General features: G+C 40.8%; 3 protein-coding genes across 3 annotated transcripts; all 3 read left to right on the plus strand.

The window, feature by feature from the left end:
* The first annotated feature begins 247 nt into the window (after positions 1-247).
* LOC141800620 (ecto-ADP-ribosyltransferase 4-like) lies at positions 248-2,728 on the plus strand. The gene is made up of 3 exons (XM_074683286.1): positions 248-272; positions 460-560; positions 1,901-2,728. The coding sequence occupies exons 2-3, from the start codon at positions 498-500 to the stop codon at positions 2,726-2,728; spliced, it is 891 nt and encodes a 296-aa protein (XP_074539387.1). The 5' UTR covers positions 248-272; positions 460-497.
* A 4,849-nt stretch (positions 2,729-7,577) lies between these two features.
* LOC141800631 (erythroblast NAD(P)(+)--arginine ADP-ribosyltransferase-like) lies at positions 7,578-11,667 on the plus strand. Its single transcript, XM_074683296.1, has 3 exons — positions 7,578-7,671; positions 9,428-9,504; positions 10,957-11,667. Exons 1-3 carry the CDS (start codon positions 7,578-7,580, stop codon positions 11,665-11,667), a joined length of 882 nt encoding a protein of 293 aa, XP_074539397.1.
* A 733-nt stretch (positions 11,668-12,400) lies between these two features.
* Positions 12,401-14,922, plus strand: LOC141800640 (ecto-ADP-ribosyltransferase 4-like). The gene is made up of 2 exons (XM_074683309.1): positions 12,401-12,463; positions 14,167-14,922. Exons 1-2 carry the CDS (start codon positions 12,401-12,403, stop codon positions 14,920-14,922), a joined length of 819 nt encoding a protein of 272 aa, XP_074539410.1.
* Positions 14,923-16,227: the final 1,305 nt, after the last annotated feature.

The raw sequence follows: 16,227 nt of genomic DNA on the forward strand, positions 1-16,227 counted from the left end.
CAGGGTGAACCACCTAGACCACCTAGACCACGAGGCCATTTGGGCCCAAACTTTGGGGATTTCTAACCCCAAATGAAACAGTTCTGACAGCATAAAAGAGGAAGAGAGACATGACACAAGCAGACTCAGCTTGTGTAAACTGCAGTAATTGCTTCGAGCTTGTTCCTCATGTATGGATCTTCAGGGTATATATGGGCTTCGGGTTTGGCTGAGAGCTCACTCCTTACTGAAAGTTTAGGCAGAAAGTTTGATTCATTTCATCTGAAAGACTGGTAAGTTTTTTTCCTTTTTGGAAATATTCTTTTATAAAATTATAAAAATATAGGCTGAAAACATAGAGATGATTTTAAAGAGATTCATAAAAGAGATGAAGACTTGTGATATTTTCCATAGTTATACACTAAGTTTTATTGTCTTACTGCACACAGCTCATTATTTCAAACTGATAATTCGATGCAGATTCATCCGTCCACCTGACTTCAGTGAGGGAGGTCAACATGCTGACTTTGGTTCCCCTGTGCCTCCTCCTTTTCTGGATGCTGCCTGCAGACTCCATGGGGGTAAGTACAGCACAAAACTTTGGACAATCTTTAAGATTTAAACAATAATTAGAGATAACACCACCAAAAAAATCATTTTTAACTTGATATCATCACTTTTATGGATGGTAAACAGCTCCCAGGTTTGTGAAATAGCAGTGACAGAAGAGATCAGCAGGTGGACAGATATTAGGTGGACAAAGATTTTCAGAGAAGAAATCCGCCGTGAACCCAGAGAGGAATTTAAACACACTACTGTCACTCGATGCTCATGACTGCATTATCCATGGACACTTATCAGACTGTGACAGACCAGGACGTAAACATGTGTCAGTAAATCAGAAACCCTCACAGACTAAAAAGAGCACACAGACTGCTGAGTCTGAGACCGGTTCATGATACAAGAACTAGAAAACTACGTCCAGAGTTAATCATTTACCCACAGACGTCTCTGGTGTTTCGGTGTAAAGTGTGACCCTGTCAACTGGTGACTCTCAGCTGTTAATCACTGATACTTTCGGCTGAGAGTCACCAGTCAGCATGGTTGCTATTAACTCCTTAACACCAGTTGCTCTGTGACAGTCCAAACCTGATAGACGTTGCCTGTGTTGTATCGTATTGTTTCTAAGAACTGATCACAGAACAACCACACATGTTGATGCTGATAACAGGTTGAATTTAGTGTTTAAAAAATGCTGACTCAAATGGAGCTAAACGCTGCTTCTGCCGTCTGTAGAGATCCTAATCTCTTCTTAGCATTCCTTCCCAAAATATTTTACAATCTATGAAAAATCTGCCCAAGAACATCAGCTCTCAATCATCATTAAATGTGACGTAAAGCCTTGTTTCTAACCTCTAATAACTTATGAGAACAAAACTTTTCAGAAAAAAGAGGATCTGGATACAAGGCAGCCAAATAATATCTTCAAACCACCACAACAATCAGATGTGAGAAACATTTCTACCAGGTTCAGTTTTTTAAAGTTTGACCACAGCCCATCTGGAATAGCTGGGGAGATTTTTCTGACCTATACTGCAGCCAGCCACCAGGGGGAGCACTTTATGTGGTGACCTCATTTCAAGCCGAGCAAGATGATGTCTTTTTTTTTTTTTTTTACAGTCCACCCTCGTAAAATAGATGAGAAAAAAAAAGCTTGGTGCTAGCTTTCAGCTGCTAGGCTCAGTATACAACATCCACCTGCTTCTCTCAGAACCACAAAAACTATTCCCTAAATTTTATGTTAGGCACGTTTAGCAGCAGGATTTAAGAGATATCTCACAGATTGATTTGCTGTTGCTGGACTAGAGAAACTGTATAAGATCATGGCCAGGCTAACCTCACTCTTTGTTTCCTTTTCTAGGCCCCTTTTGACTTCCCCCCAGGACAGACCAACCAAGACATCCCGCTGAGCTTTGTTGAAGGCTCGATTGATGACATGTATAATGGCTGCCAAAAGAAAATGATGGAGAAAGTCCTGAAGAATTACTTAAAAAAAGAATTGCAAGACCAAGATTTTAAAGATGCGTGGTCTAGAGCAGCTAGGTGTGCTAGAAAGAGGCCAAAAGCAGAGGACAGGGCCCTGACTAGAGCTCACATGCGAGCTCTCTGTGTTTACACCAGTGATGACGTCTATGAGAAGTTCAATGAAGCGGTCCGCACACAGGGATCTGCCTATAACACCACATTTAGGTTTCACTCTTTGCATTTTCTATTGACGTCTGCCGTACAGATCCTGAACAGGAAACACCTCTGTCATACCACCTACAGACGCACCAGAAGCGTATTTACCGGCCGTGTAAACGAGACAATCCGGTTTGGTACCTTTGCCTCCAGCTCTTACAAGAAAGACCTGATTTATTTTGGCAGCCAGACCTGCTTTAAAATCAAGACCTGTTCAGGTGCTTATCTCAAAGAATATTCAGTCTACCAGGACCACGAGGCAGAAGTGCTCATTCCCCCGTATGAAGCTTTCAAAATAACTAGGAAAATGACTGGTCAGGGTAAAGAGAAAGGACTTCAGGACTGTAAAGCTGTGTATGAACTGGAGAGGACAGATGAGGAAAGTAGACTGAACTGCAGAAATGTAAATCCCCAAGGCCAAGCCAGCTCTGCTTCCTCATTCAGGTTTCAGGAAATGCTCCCATCTTCAGTCTTCCTGACTCTCATTGCTCTAGTTACTCTGATTTGACCACTTTTTTCAGCAAGAGTAATCTAACGTGTTACTATTTCCAAACCAGTAATCAGATTTAAGTTACTTATCCAAATCACGGGTGTTACTTTTCTTTTTTTCTTGTAAAAAAATCTGTATGCTTTTTTTCTTGTGTCTCGAGGAGTGACAGGAGACGCGTGTTCATCACATTTCAGTGAGAACAACTCACGTGTAATAGCAGAAACAGAGGGTGAGAGGAGAGATTCACGTTTTCTAGCTGGAAACACAGTCACCGTTTTGAGTTTGTGTCAGCTAAAGATGACAGTATTACAATTCGTTGTTCATTCTTTGCTGCCAGTTTGACTGGGACATTTAGGAACCAATCAGAGAGAGATCAGCACACTGCAGACATAAACGCTTGAGAAGTTGTTGGACTTTTACCTGGGGGAAAGGTGAGACCTGTCTCTTACTGTAACTCCCTGTATTCCATGAGCTGAACCCTCTGTTTAGCTCAAATCCATCCGTTGAGGAGCAGAGCAACACAATGTAGGCGCACCCAGTGGCAAGCAGGGGGCAGGGGCGTGCCCAGACTTTTTAGACTGGGGTGCCCCTGGCAGGGTACTGAGGATTATTTCAGCCACACTCCAGCAGCATTGATTTTTGCTTATTGTACAAATATAGGATCATCAGACTACAGCTTTAACAAAAAAGAAGCTGAGAAAAACCAAACTAAAACAAAGCATTTAAAAAGATAATTTGATGTAAAATTTAACTAAACAGTGCTGTTGTGTACCAAAAATAGTCCTGTAAAAGCTTTTTTTAGTTGTATTTTAAAATTATACATGTATGAAATTAATATTTTTGTTTTTAATTGTTAAGTTTTACAACTACGAGTATCTGCATGTTACTTTAAAACAAAACATGTAGATATTATTCATTTTAATCGCAGTTGGACAATTTTGCCAAATTATGCAGCTTTAAAATCAAGTAGTCAGTAAAGTAATTCAACTTCAAAGGCCTTAAAAACAAGATATCTCTGTTGGTATCTTTGCCTCCACACTGAACTGCAAAGATGATTAACATGCCTTTGTGTCGTGGGCGTGGGTGGCGCAGCAGATAGTGGGAAAAGTAATCTCCTCCTTTCCTCTTTCCTCTCTTCATTTCATCACATCTCTCCATCATCTCTGGTGGGAGGGACTAACTCTCCAGCTGTAGTCTCCCTGACGTCACCGGTCTGTTATTGAAATAGATTTTGAAGAATATGAGCTATAGCGGCCATATTGGAAGTGGATAGGGCTTCGCGCACGGCTTTAGGGCCTTTTTCAAACCGCCCCCTACACACTCCCCCTCCGTGACGGAGTGCACTCCGTGATGGAGTCACACTCGCAGCTGAATGAAGTTCACCTCATCAGGGTGTAGGGTATAAATACAGCTTTGGGACAGAAACTTCACTCGATCTCAGGCGGAAACAGATACACAAAGAAAATATAACGTATGAAATACAAAAGAAACTTACTCCCACGCTTCTTTGGCTGCATTTCTATTTTTATTGAAGATTTTTTCACGTTTCATTCTCGCTTGAATAAATTATTTTGTTTTTTGTAAATATTAAACACTCAAACACGAACTGTGAACAAATGCAAGGCAGGCCTTAATGAATAACATGTACATCTAAAGTTGTGAACATCTGCATGACAATCATTAAATATTTGTGTTAGTTTAACAGTGTTTGTGCTGGCACATATGCCTGGAACTTACATTTGTCTGTTGCTTCCTCTATGGCTGACACCGGACACAATTTAGCGCTGCACGTGTTCAGCGAGTCGGCATCCGTGCAGACTAGCTCGTGGAGGGTTTTATAGCCCACTACCCCATACAGTGTGTGCTGATAGTAAAATTAGCGACTCAGACTGGACACGTTTTTTTGAACCAGGCTGTAAATATGTATATGATTGGCAGCTTGGTTTGGCACATTATCCATCCAGAGTAAATCAAAAATCAGTGGACTGATAAAATCAGCTATGAAGGCGAGAGGTCAGAAAGACCAGCCTTCTCTCCAGTCTGTCTTTGATAGTGTCATCCTTATCCAGGCACGGAAAATTCTGCATGATCTTTCCCATATTCTTTCTTAGGAAAATGAACTTCTGCCTTCAGGGAGACGATACAGAGCAAGCAAACACAAAACGAATCGATACAAGCTCTCGTTTCTCCCAACATCCATCTCTCTGCTTAACAAAAAATCTAATTAATTCTTCCTTGAATTGATATATAATGCTTGTATATACATTTTTTGTTAACCTATCTATTGCTACCAGTCACTGACCTGTTATGATTATTCCACTTTATCCATGGTTTTATTTTTTACTTGTTATCTATTTTTTAAACTTGTTTCTACATATTTTACTTATTATCTGCTTCTACTTGTTCTTAGCTGTTATCCGACTTTTAACCCATGTTTTGTTCTTATCGTCAAAACTGGGTTTTTAACTCGTTTCCGTTTATCTTCACTGCGTATTATGACGAGCACTGCACTTTAACATCCATGTGTAATAACTTCTGGCCATGCTTGCTGCCGACCTCTTGCTTATGTGACCGTTGTATGTGTCTACTCTTTTGTCATTTAAAATACTGCGTCCTTGGCCAGTAGTGCTGCTGTCTGAGACAAATTTCCTGCAAAGGACAATAAAGTTTATCTAATCTAATGTTGATTTCTGCTTTGAAAACAGCTTTTTTGGCTTGGTGTGTTTGTGACGTCCAGTACTTCTGGAGCCAGCCTCATGCAGACACTGGAGAAACAGCAGATTGTAACACTTCAGCATTGTCTCATATTATCAAACCAAAGGTTGCAGCTTGGTCATGAGTTCACATGTTGACTTGAATAGAAACAGATCTGGTGCCATGACCTGAGACGTGCCTGCTTGGCTGGAATTTCTTACTAAAAATGAAACAGTCTGGCAGCGAAAAAGAGGAGGAGAAACAGAAACATGATACAAGACTCAGCCTGTGTGAAATGCAGCAATTGCATTTTCTGGTCATAGCTTGTTCCTCAGATTAATCTTCAGGGCATGACACATGGGAAAGTGAGCAGAAATCATTTTCTTGAGAGGAAGCTGCCTATTTACAAAAAAAGACTCACAATGTTAAAGGAGAGTTATGGAAGCCCTTAAATGACCTGATTTTATAAACCTGGTGCCTGGTGGTATGTGGCTGATGCTGGGGCCTGAGCAGTTTCTCTCTCAACCACAAAAATTATTCCTTCGTATGATTTTAGGAATATTTACCAGCACATAATGTAGGTTAGGTTAAAAAAATAATAATAAATCAGGATGTAGAGGTATCTAGCAGATTGATTTGCAGTTGCTGCTGGTCTATGCTGCTGCTCCACCAATTGAAAAAAAAACTGGCTAACAGTGGTGTTACGTGTCAACAAGTCTGGTGACGTGAAGGACAGGGGTAAGAGACAGGAAACTAACAAAAGAAAATCTGCACCGTAAAAAACAAAAACAATAACAAAGCCTTTGGGGTCTAAAAGGTGGAGTGGAGGTTTCATGCTCCACAGCCAACCACTGAATCCACTAAAATAGGAGACAAACAGGAAAAAAGGCCTTAAAATAATGATGGGTCCAGTGACACTGAAGCCTCAGCTCATAGAAAGAAGCCCCGTGACTTTAAGAAAGTCACGTGCCCCATACAGCTGCTGTCGCCTGTCTCACTGAGGCACCAAACTGTGTTTGTGGATTGCATCTGTCCACGGGATGCGTCTTTGCCTAAACAATCAGATAATTCGAACACAATTCTTCCCTTCAAGCCACTGTGATACGAAGCCTGAAAAAAGTAAGGTATCCGCCGTGTGGGCCCATAAGGTTTCTGTTTTTATTTCCTTATTTTCGTTCTGTTCCTCTTAGTTTCTGCTTGATCTGAAGCTGGAGATCTTTCTCCAAAAACTGAATTGCAAAGACACAAAGATGTTTGTTTGATTTAAACTTTATTTTAAAATGAAACCTCCCTGCCTCAAAGATAAGTGCCAAAGCAACATCATCATTTACGACACTAACTTTGATTCTAATGTTCGAACTGTTCACAATATATTTTAAAGCTATGAAAGATATTTTACATTTAGATTACTATGCAATCTAAAATGTAATAACTTAAATAATTTTGTGTAGTCTGGCTCATTGAATCAGTACGCCAGTTGAGTCTCTTAACTCTGATTCCTGCAATGATGTTGAAGATCCAGCAGGTGTCCATGTTGAGCAACACAGTGACTCTGTACTGACACTGTATCAATACAGTTTGGGTGATGTGCAGCAACAGCTCATGAGGCCTCATCTACCCATCACTCGCCTTAAACCAAAGTGGAGTGGCTTGGTGGAGAGAGATAACGCTGTGCAAAAAGAAAATCTCCTCACAGATCAACCCTCAAATCACTGATCTATATCCTCCTTCCCTCAACACATACATGCACACACTTCCAAACACTCATCCCACAAACCAAGAGAAACCAACTGAAGGTGTTGGCTCTTTGGTGTCACACACTAACTGAGGGAAAGATCCTCCCTTTATAGACTCCCCAGGCTGATGAGCAGCAGCTGGGTGCAACGAGGACAGGTGAGCTGAGTGAGAGCTCGTTAGGAGAGCTGGAGGTCACAAAACACCTCCATCTGTAGCAATACCATATCATACCAACTTTATGTTTAAGCACTTTGAGAACAACCACAGCTGTAAACAAAGTGCTGTACAGGTAGATAGAAATAAAATGATAAAAACTGATAAGAAAAAATAAACACATAAAAGAAAACGTAGTAAAAAAGAATTAAAAGCAAAGATCAGGCAGTCTTGCTGAGGTTAAAAGCTAAGAATAAAAATGGGTTTTAAGACGGGTTTCAAAATGTGCAGGGGAAGACTGTTCCACAAACAGGGAGCAACATTAGAGAAAGGGACGGGGATCGAGAGGGTGAGTGGGGGTGAAGAGGCTCAAAGAGGTAAGGTGGGCAAGATTAATTTGTGCAAGTGATTCAAAGTTAAGCCAGCTCAAACTGCATTTTAGTCTTGGACTGGGCTTAAGATTTGTCTGTGAAACTGGGCCTAAAAGTCACAGGCAGCCAGTGGAGTGAAGCCAGTACCAGGCTGACGTGCTCACTTTTGCTGTACTGGTTAAAGGTCCCATATTACGCAAAAATCACTTTATTAAGTCTTTTAGTGAAATGTGTGGGTCTTTGTCTTTCCTCCCAGCCCACAAAATGTGATATTTAATGACCAAACCTGTTCTTAGTAGAGCTTGTTAATGTGAAATCCTGACCTAAAACCAGCTGTTTGGAATTTGGGGATTTGCCAACGTCAGCGATTCCCTTTTTTGACCAATCAGGAGCAAGTCTGACCTGATTGGTCCACCGCAGCAGATACCCCTGAACCCCCTCCCCACCCACTCCTCTCTCTGCTGCTGGAGAGAAATCTCTTCATTTTAAATGCTGTGTGCTGTGGAGCAGATGGAAGAGCTTTTCCTCAGTGTCCCCCCTGTCTCTGTGTTAGCTTCAGGATGCTAACTTTAGCTGCAGTTAGCCTGTTGTTTTAGCCTGTAATGTTACGGTAAAGGAGCTTCTCTGTTTTCTAAACATTGTGCACTCGGAGCTCGTGGCGCCGCTCTCAGTGACGTGGAAGAGCGGGGCGGTATCAGCGGTGGCTCATTTACATATGAAGGCCACGCCCACTAAATCAGAGCGTTCTGAACAGAGGGGCTATGAGAGCCTGGAAACAATGCTGCTGTGCTTGATTTATTGGCTTTTTGGACCAAAACATGTTACTACCATTTCATGAAGACATCAATGATCCAGATCAAACTGCAGGAAAGGAGCAGGAGATGAGAGCTTTAAAAGACGTGCAGCAGTGTTTTGAACCAGCTGCAGACGAGAGAGCAGGAACTGACTCACTCCAACATAAAGTGTGTTACAGTAATCCAAATGTGATGAAATAAAAGCACTGTTTCAAAGTGCTGCCTGGACAGAAAAGATTTAACCTTTGCTAACAGCCTTTAATGATGAAAACAAGACTTAACAACAGTTAAGATGTGCAGCTGACAAAGCTGCAGCAACTGTGAGATGCTATTGTGTCAATATGGACCAGGCCGCTCTGAAGGCAGAAGGGGATCCAACCCGGTACTAGCAGGGGGAACCAAATTAAGTGGCGTGTGGGTGACAATCTGATAGAGGACTGTGAAGCTGTTTATGAACTGCCTCTTACCACAGCTGATGAGTTAAACACAGCATGTAGTATATCAATCATCAATCATGGATGGATCTTCAGAGTGTCACACATTGGTTAGAGAGTCCGACTGAGAAGTTCTCACAGATAAAGGAAGTAGCATGCTCATCAGGAGAACCACAGCTTTGAGGTGACAGACACATGAAACCACACTAGTACGTGATAATGAACAAGTACGATACGTGTTTCTGGTATTTGGTGACCAGAGAGTTTATACACTGAAGCTCTTTATAATAAACCCACCACTTATTTCCTGGTCATGACTTTGAGCAAAGGGTTCTTATCTCTGAAAGACTGGTGAGCTTTTCTGTATTTTTTATTTATTTTTAAAATAATTAAGGGTTAGAGGGGGATACAGATACTTCTAATATTCTCTGTACCAGTGTTTTTATTCTGTTTCATTTCCTGTTAATATTACCCAACACTTCATCATTTTAAAATGATCATAATTAAATCTAGATTTATCCATTCTGACCTCAGTGAGGAAGATCAACATGCTGACTTTGGCTCCTCTGTTCTTCCTCTTTGTCTGGATGCTTCCTGCAGACTCCATCGGGGTAAGTGGAGCACGGTCAAACCCAACAACAGTGAAGTGGATGAAATGTTGCATGAGAAAGTATTTAAGGACCTAAGACTCTGCCTTTACTTGACTGACATGATTAGATTTATGATAACACTGTAACACAGTGTTTTTATCTGAACCACTATGTTTGAAAATTTGAATACTGGTATCTGTGTGATCAGGGGTCCGTAACCTTTCCTATCAAAGGAGCCATTTCACCTCATCCCACCTGGACTGAAGTCATCCCTGAGCCATTATATAATATATTGAATAATTATCTACACAAGAGTTTTTTTAATTAATGAAGTTGTAGAACTACAAAAAAACACTTGCAAAATGATAACATATATTGATAGCGTCGCTTAACTCATGTTGTTTGCTCATTTCTTACCACATTTTAAGCATGTAAATTAAACTGGCATGGTAGCCAAATGAATCCATCCAAACAGATTTAAAATCTGTATTTTCTTCCAGATTTGTCTTTTTGTAGACTTAGTATTACAGTTCGTTGTTTACTCTGTGCTGGCAGTTCGCCCAAGATCTTTGACTGAAACATTTAGGAATTAACCAGAGAGAGATCAGCACACTGAGGCCATAAATGTTTGAGAAGTTGTTTGAGTCCTGTCTTTCACTGTAACTCCCTGTATTCCATGAGCTGAACCCTCTGATTGGACCAAATACAACCGTTAAGAGCAGAGCAACATAACAGTGACAAGCAGGGGTGTGCCCAGACTTTTCAGACTGGGGTGCCCTGGGCAGGATAATGTGAGCCCACACTCCAGCAACATTTATTTTTGCTTATTGTATTACAATTAAAGGACCAAAAACTACAGCTTTAACAGAAAAAAAGAAACTGATAAAAACCTAAGTAGACTAAAACAAAGCATTTAAAAATAAAATAACTTAAATCTTAAATAGAAATGAACAGTGCTGAAGTTTACCAAAATAGTCCTGTAAAAGCTTTCTTTAGTTGTATTTTGAAATTTAAAATGTATAAAATGAATAGTTTTGTTTTTGATTGTAAAGTACACATTTCACAAGTACCAATGTTTGCATGTTACTTCAAAACAAAACGTAGATCCATATCATTAGTCATATTAATCCCATCGCTCAATTTTTGCCAAATTTCGCAGCTGCTGAAAGTAACAATTAAAGTAACTTGTAATCTAACTTAGTTACTTTTAAAAACAAGCAGTAGGTAAAGTAACTAAATTACTTTTTAAAGGTGTAATCAGATTACTTTTTCAAAGTAACTTTGGCAACACTGTCTACATCAAATGCTGTCCTTTGTGAGTCCCCCTGAACTTGCCACCTACCCTGCCACAGCTAACACCATGTGTTTTTTTTTTGTTTGTTTGTTTGTTTTTGATTTTTGACTTAGATAAACATTCGGTTAAGTTAAGTCATTGTCTAAGCTTCTTATAATAATCTTTGTTTCATTCTTTAGGTCCCTTTCAGAGTCCCTCCACCAGCTTCCAACCAGGACATCCCACTGAGCATGGTTGAGGACTCGGTTGATGACGGGTACCGTGGCTGCGAACTCAAGATGATGGACAGCGTCCTGACTCATTACTTGAAAAAAGAATTGCGTGACAGAAAATTTGGAGAAGCCTGGTCTAAAGCAGCTGGTTGTGCTAAAAGGGGACCAAAGAATAAAGCTCTCACTAAAGATCAAATACAGGCAATCTGTGTTTATACCAGTGACCTCTTTTACCGTGAGTTCAATGAAGCAGTCCGGACACAGGGACCTGTCTATAACACCACCTTTAAATTTCACTCTTTGCATTTTCTTCTCACGTCTGCCATTAAAGTCTTAAACAGCAAAAGACTCTGTAATACCACCTACAGACGCTCAGACCTCAAGTTTATCGGCCGTGAAAACCAGGTAGTCCGGTTCGGTACCTTTGCCTCCAGCTCCTACAGGCCAGACTTAAATAATCTGTTCGGCAAAGAGACCTGCTTTAAAATCAAAACCTGTTTTGGTGCTGATTTGAGAGACTATTCAGTCTTTAAGGCTGAAGAGGAAGTGCTCATTCCTCCATATGAAACATTCAAAGTAACAAAGACTAATGGTAAACTAAGGGACTGTAAAGTGGTCTATGAACTGGTGAGTATAGGAGCTGTAAGCACACTGAACTGCAGAGCTTTAAATCCATGAGCCACCTCTGCCTCCTCATCCAGGTCACAGGAAACTAAATACATAAATAAACCTGCTCACACCTTAACTTCTCTGACTTATAGCACAGCTGAATATGTTAAACATGGCATTTATTGCATCAGAATGATCTATTTTTATAAACTATCCATTTGCAAAAAAAAATCCAATGTGATGCTTCTGCTCATTAAACTGCTTAAAGCAAACACATTTGTTGTATTCTCTCATTTTTCTGCGTTCAGATGATCCTTTAAACACCGTAGTGCTCATGGATGGATCTTCAGAGTGTCACACTTTGGTTAGAGAGTCCGGCTGAGAAGTTCTCACAGATAAAGGAAGTAGCATGCTCATCAGGAGAACCACAGCTTTGAGGTGACAGACACATGAAACCACACTAGTACGTGATAATGAACAAGTACGATACGTGTTTCTGGTATTTGGTGACCAGAGAGTTTATACACTGAAGCTCTTTATAATAAACCCACCACTTATTTCCTGGTCATGACTTTGAGCAAAGGGTTCTTATCTCTGAAGGACCGGTGAGTTTTTCTGTATTTTGTATTTATTATTCAAAAAATTAAGGGTAAGAAGGGGAATACAGATACTTCTAATATTTTCTGTACCAGTATTTTTATTCTGTTTCATTTCCTGTCATTATTACCAAACACTTCATCATTTTAAAATGATCATAATTAAATCTAGATTCATCCATTCTGACTTCACGAGGAAGACCATCATGCCGACTTTGGTTCCTCTGTTTTTCCTCTTTGTCTGGATGCTTCCTGCAGACTCCATCGGGGTAAGTGAATGAATAAATAACTTCATTTTTCTCATGTAGATGACAAGTTAAACAGAGAGTAATACAAATTTATAATCTGAAAAAAAAAAAATTAAAACAGAACAAGACAATCACTGATTTAGTTTATCAATTTACATGAGCAGAAAGGAGTAAGAAGAAGTATTAACTTATCTAATCTAAAAGTTAGCTAAATTTGATCGAATCAGAGACGTAAGCTTAAGAAGTCTCAAGATTATTAATTCTGTTTAACTTAGCCCAGCAATTTTTTATGTTAAAGTCACCTAATCTATTTTGCATGCTGTCCTTTGTGAGGCCACCTGAACTTGTGTGCAAACAATACACCATGCTAAAATCTAAGGCTGCTCTGAAACCTAGCCTGCCACAGCTAACACCTCACATGAGCTCAAAGCGTATGCACTTATATTTTGGGACGTGATGTCTGCATTAATCCTTTTTTTTTTACTGTTTTGTTCTTTTCTGCTTTCAACAAAGGCAGATGCTTTTCTTCTAGCTCCCTCCTCCCTATCTGCCCTGCTTGCTCTTGGTCTGTCCCTGTTTGAACTATCAGAGCCTCTCTTTGTATCCTATCCAAAACCTAAAATCATGGATTTGATTGGCTGGTCTCTCAAAGCAATTGATCAAATTTTCTCAAACTGGGCAAAAGGGAGCCCGCCTGCCCCGGCAGAATGGTTGAAGCAGGGTAAACAATCGACTCCTGGGGTACTTCGAAGACTGTACACCTGTCGATCCTTTCTGCCAAGGATGTTGAAGATTTCTACATATGTGGAATTATGATATCAGGCTCTCTCTGTTTGGAGCTGGCGGTTTCCTGATTTATCGCAAACTTTAGGAGACGCAGGCAGCACTTTTGGGTTATAAGCTGTTCGTCACTGAGGGATTGTGCAGGACTGTCAACACTCAGACTCGAGCAATTTGTCTGATTTAATCCCAGGCAGTATGTGATTCCTGGACTTCTTCGCGGGATGAATAACAACTTGGAGACGCTTGGCTCGCTGTAATGGGCCACCAATTTAGGTCATTTGGCACGCCACAGAGTTGACCAGTTGGGACAGAAAAATTTTCTGGTGTCTGCCTGACCCAAACAATCTTTATCTCTCTTTCGGCTCCTCCGCCTCGGCCTTAGTAGGCTGATAAGCGCTCTTCTCTCTCCTGGATGGTATGCACACAGATGCTCTACCCCCCTTGGACTCAACGCCTTCTTTGGCTCCGTTACAGTTCAGCTGCAGTGGGTTGATGCACACGTGCCTGAGTAATGCTGCATGAGCGCCCCTCTGTGGCTGTGCAGTGACATTCGTGCAAGTCCTTGAGTTTTTGTCTGCTGTTATCATGTGTTTATATGCTGAGGTATTTTTTTCTTAATCTCAAACTACGCCCCCTGTTGGGATTAGTCTGGAATTGACTTTCTTTGCCCTCTCTTCTCCAAATGTTGTTTTTTCATATCTATTGCAAAAAGGTGCAGGCAGCTCCTAGGTTTATCCCATTTCTGTGTTTTCATTTTTTATATATCTTGAAAGGGATGTAATTGAAATGACATTTCCCCTTCCGGATCGATAAAGTATTCTGATTCTGATTTTAAGATATGCTGATTGCTGCTTATCATTGAGATGTTTTTAGATAAACATTTAGTCAAGTAAGGTTATGATCCTGCTCCTATTGATAATGTTTGTTTATTTCTTTTTTAGCTGTCTTTCAGAATCCCTCAGCGACAGGCCAACCCGAACATCCCGTTGAGCATGGCTGAAGAGTCAGTTGATGACATGTACTTTGGCTGCCACAGAGAAATGATGATACTAAGAAGCAAATACTTTCAAAAGGAAATAAAAAATGCAGTATTTGCAAATGCATGGTATAATGCAGCTAGGTGTGCTAAAAAGAAACCAAGGGTAGAGGATAAAGCTCTTACCACAGCCCACATGCATGCAATCTGTGTTTATACCAGTGATGACATCTACACAACGTTTAATAACGCAGTCCGGACACAGGGACCTGTCTACAACACCAGATTTAAGTTTCACTCTTTGCATTTTCTTTTAACGTCTGCCATACAGATCTTGAAGAGCAATAACCACTGTTATATCACTTACAGACGCACCAAAAACGTAATGACTGGCCATGAAAACCAGGTAGTTCGGTTTGGTACCTTTGCCTCCAGTTCTTTCAAGACAAACTTAATAGATTTTGGCAACCAGACCTGCTTTAAAATCAAGACCTGTTTTGGTGCTTATTTAAAAAACTACCCAGCCTATGATAATGATGAGGAGGAAGTGCTCATTCCCCCGTATGAAAAATTCAGAATAACAAACAAAATGATTGGTTCTGTTGTTAGAGATCTTCAGGACTGTAAGATTGTTTACGTACTGGAGAGTGCAGGAGTTTTAAGCACACAGAACTGCAAAGCTGTAAATCCACTAGCCAGACAGGCTGAATCAGAAAGGTAGAGTCTGCTTCAGGATTAATGGAGCCCAGTTGAAGAACCGGAACTCCTCCAGGAAGACATGAGTGTGTTTTATTTAACATTATGTGTTATGATTCTGAAATATTCTTTGATGTGATTTTTTTGGTTGTTGTTGTCATTGTTATGAAAGTCAGATTTTTGTATCATCGTTGCTCTTTTGGCAATAAAATGTTTCCTTTTTTTCTCATTCTAATTTGTGGTTGTTGGGGGTAAATCAGATAAAAATAGGCCCCTCTGGGCAGCACTATTACACACACCCAAACTCATTTGTAATAGAATAGAATAGAAAATACTCAATTTATTCCTGAGAGGAAATTCAGGAGTCACAGAGGCAAAAGTAGGAATGTGTATAGAAAGTGTAAAAAGCTCCATAAGAAAATCGATGCTGACAGCTTGTCCATCATTGTCCAGTCAGCCAGCCTCCACCTCCACAGGGTCCAGGACTGAGCTTCTTCAGCAGTCTGTTCAGTCTCTGTCTCCTGGATCCTGTCTGCTCACAGCAGGTGAAGCTCTTCACATGTGGCCTTGGTGTCTGCTGTTAGCTCTGTTAGCCATGTCTGTGAATAGCATGATGCTACTCTGCCCTCTGGTATTCCCTCTGTTGCTGGGTTAGCACAGCTAGCTCGTCCATCTTATTGGAGATAGATCTTACGTTCCCAATAACGATGGATGGAAGGACAGGTCCATGTCGTCACTTCTTAGCTCACACCTGAGAACCAGCATGTCGTCCTCACCTCCTTCTCCTCACCTTGTGGGAAACATCCGGCCTAGCACCAGTTAGCATTGACATGCTAAAGGCTGCGAACAGCTGAGTTCACATGTAAACAATGCAGCCATGGTTACATGTAGGATCTCCAGACAAACACAGGAGAAAAATAGTAAAAATATCACTGAAGACACAAAAAGTTTGGTGTCCATGACCAACAAATGAGCCAAACAAAGTAATGATCCACTCCAAATACAAAGATGACGAAAAAGAGATGAAAAAACATTACAAGAAAGGGACAAAGAAGAAAGAGCTGCTGCAACAGGCAGCCATGGCCAACAGGGCAGCGCCTAGCAATCTTTTTAAATTCTAATTTATCTTAAAAAGCTCACTGATCTCCCAGCATGCAGCCCCACTCACCGTGCCTACAGTCTCTAAGGACGCGGTCACACTGGCCAATCGTGCTGTGCCTAAGCACGCTTCAGCCATAAAGCACGGTTGGGATGGCCAGTGTGACCGTGCTCTAAAAGTAGTCTGGGACACACCGGTGTGCAATGCTACAAAGTTTGGTATTGATCCAAT

The sequence above is a fragment of the Halichoeres trimaculatus genome, unplaced genomic scaffold, assembly GCF_033239565.1.
Source record: "Halichoeres trimaculatus isolate MK-OKI-2021-1 unplaced genomic scaffold, fHalTri1.1 fHalTri1_scaffold_2, whole genome shotgun sequence".
Classification (NCBI taxonomy): Eukaryota; Metazoa; Chordata; class Actinopteri; order Labriformes; family Labridae; genus Halichoeres; species Halichoeres trimaculatus.

Excerpts from the sequence above, each read along its gene's own strand:
- LOC141800620 (XM_074683286.1), top strand. The coding sequence starts at position 498 with ATGCTGACTTTGGTTCCCCTGTGCCTCCTCCTTTTCTGGATGCTGCCT. Across the intron at positions 561-1,900 it reads TGCCTGCAGACTCCATGGGG|GCCCCTTTTGACTTCCCCCC; the intron begins GTAAGTACAGCA and ends TTCCTTTTCTAG.
- LOC141800631 (XM_074683296.1), top strand. The coding sequence starts at position 7,578 with ATGTGCAGGGGAAGACTGTTCCACAAACAGGGAGCAACATTAGAGAAA. Across the intron at positions 7,672-9,427 it reads GGGTGAAGAGGCTCAAAGAG|TGAGGAAGATCAACATGCTG; the intron begins GTAAGGTGGGCA and ends TTCTGACCTCAG. Across the intron at positions 9,505-10,956 it reads TTCCTGCAGACTCCATCGGG|GTCCCTTTCAGAGTCCCTCC; the intron begins GTAAGTGGAGCA and ends TTCATTCTTTAG.
- LOC141800640 (XM_074683309.1), top strand. The coding sequence starts at position 12,401 with ATGCCGACTTTGGTTCCTCTGTTTTTCCTCTTTGTCTGGATGCTTCCT. Across the intron at positions 12,464-14,166 it reads TTCCTGCAGACTCCATCGGG|CTGTCTTTCAGAATCCCTCA; the intron begins GTAAGTGAATGA and ends TTTCTTTTTTAG.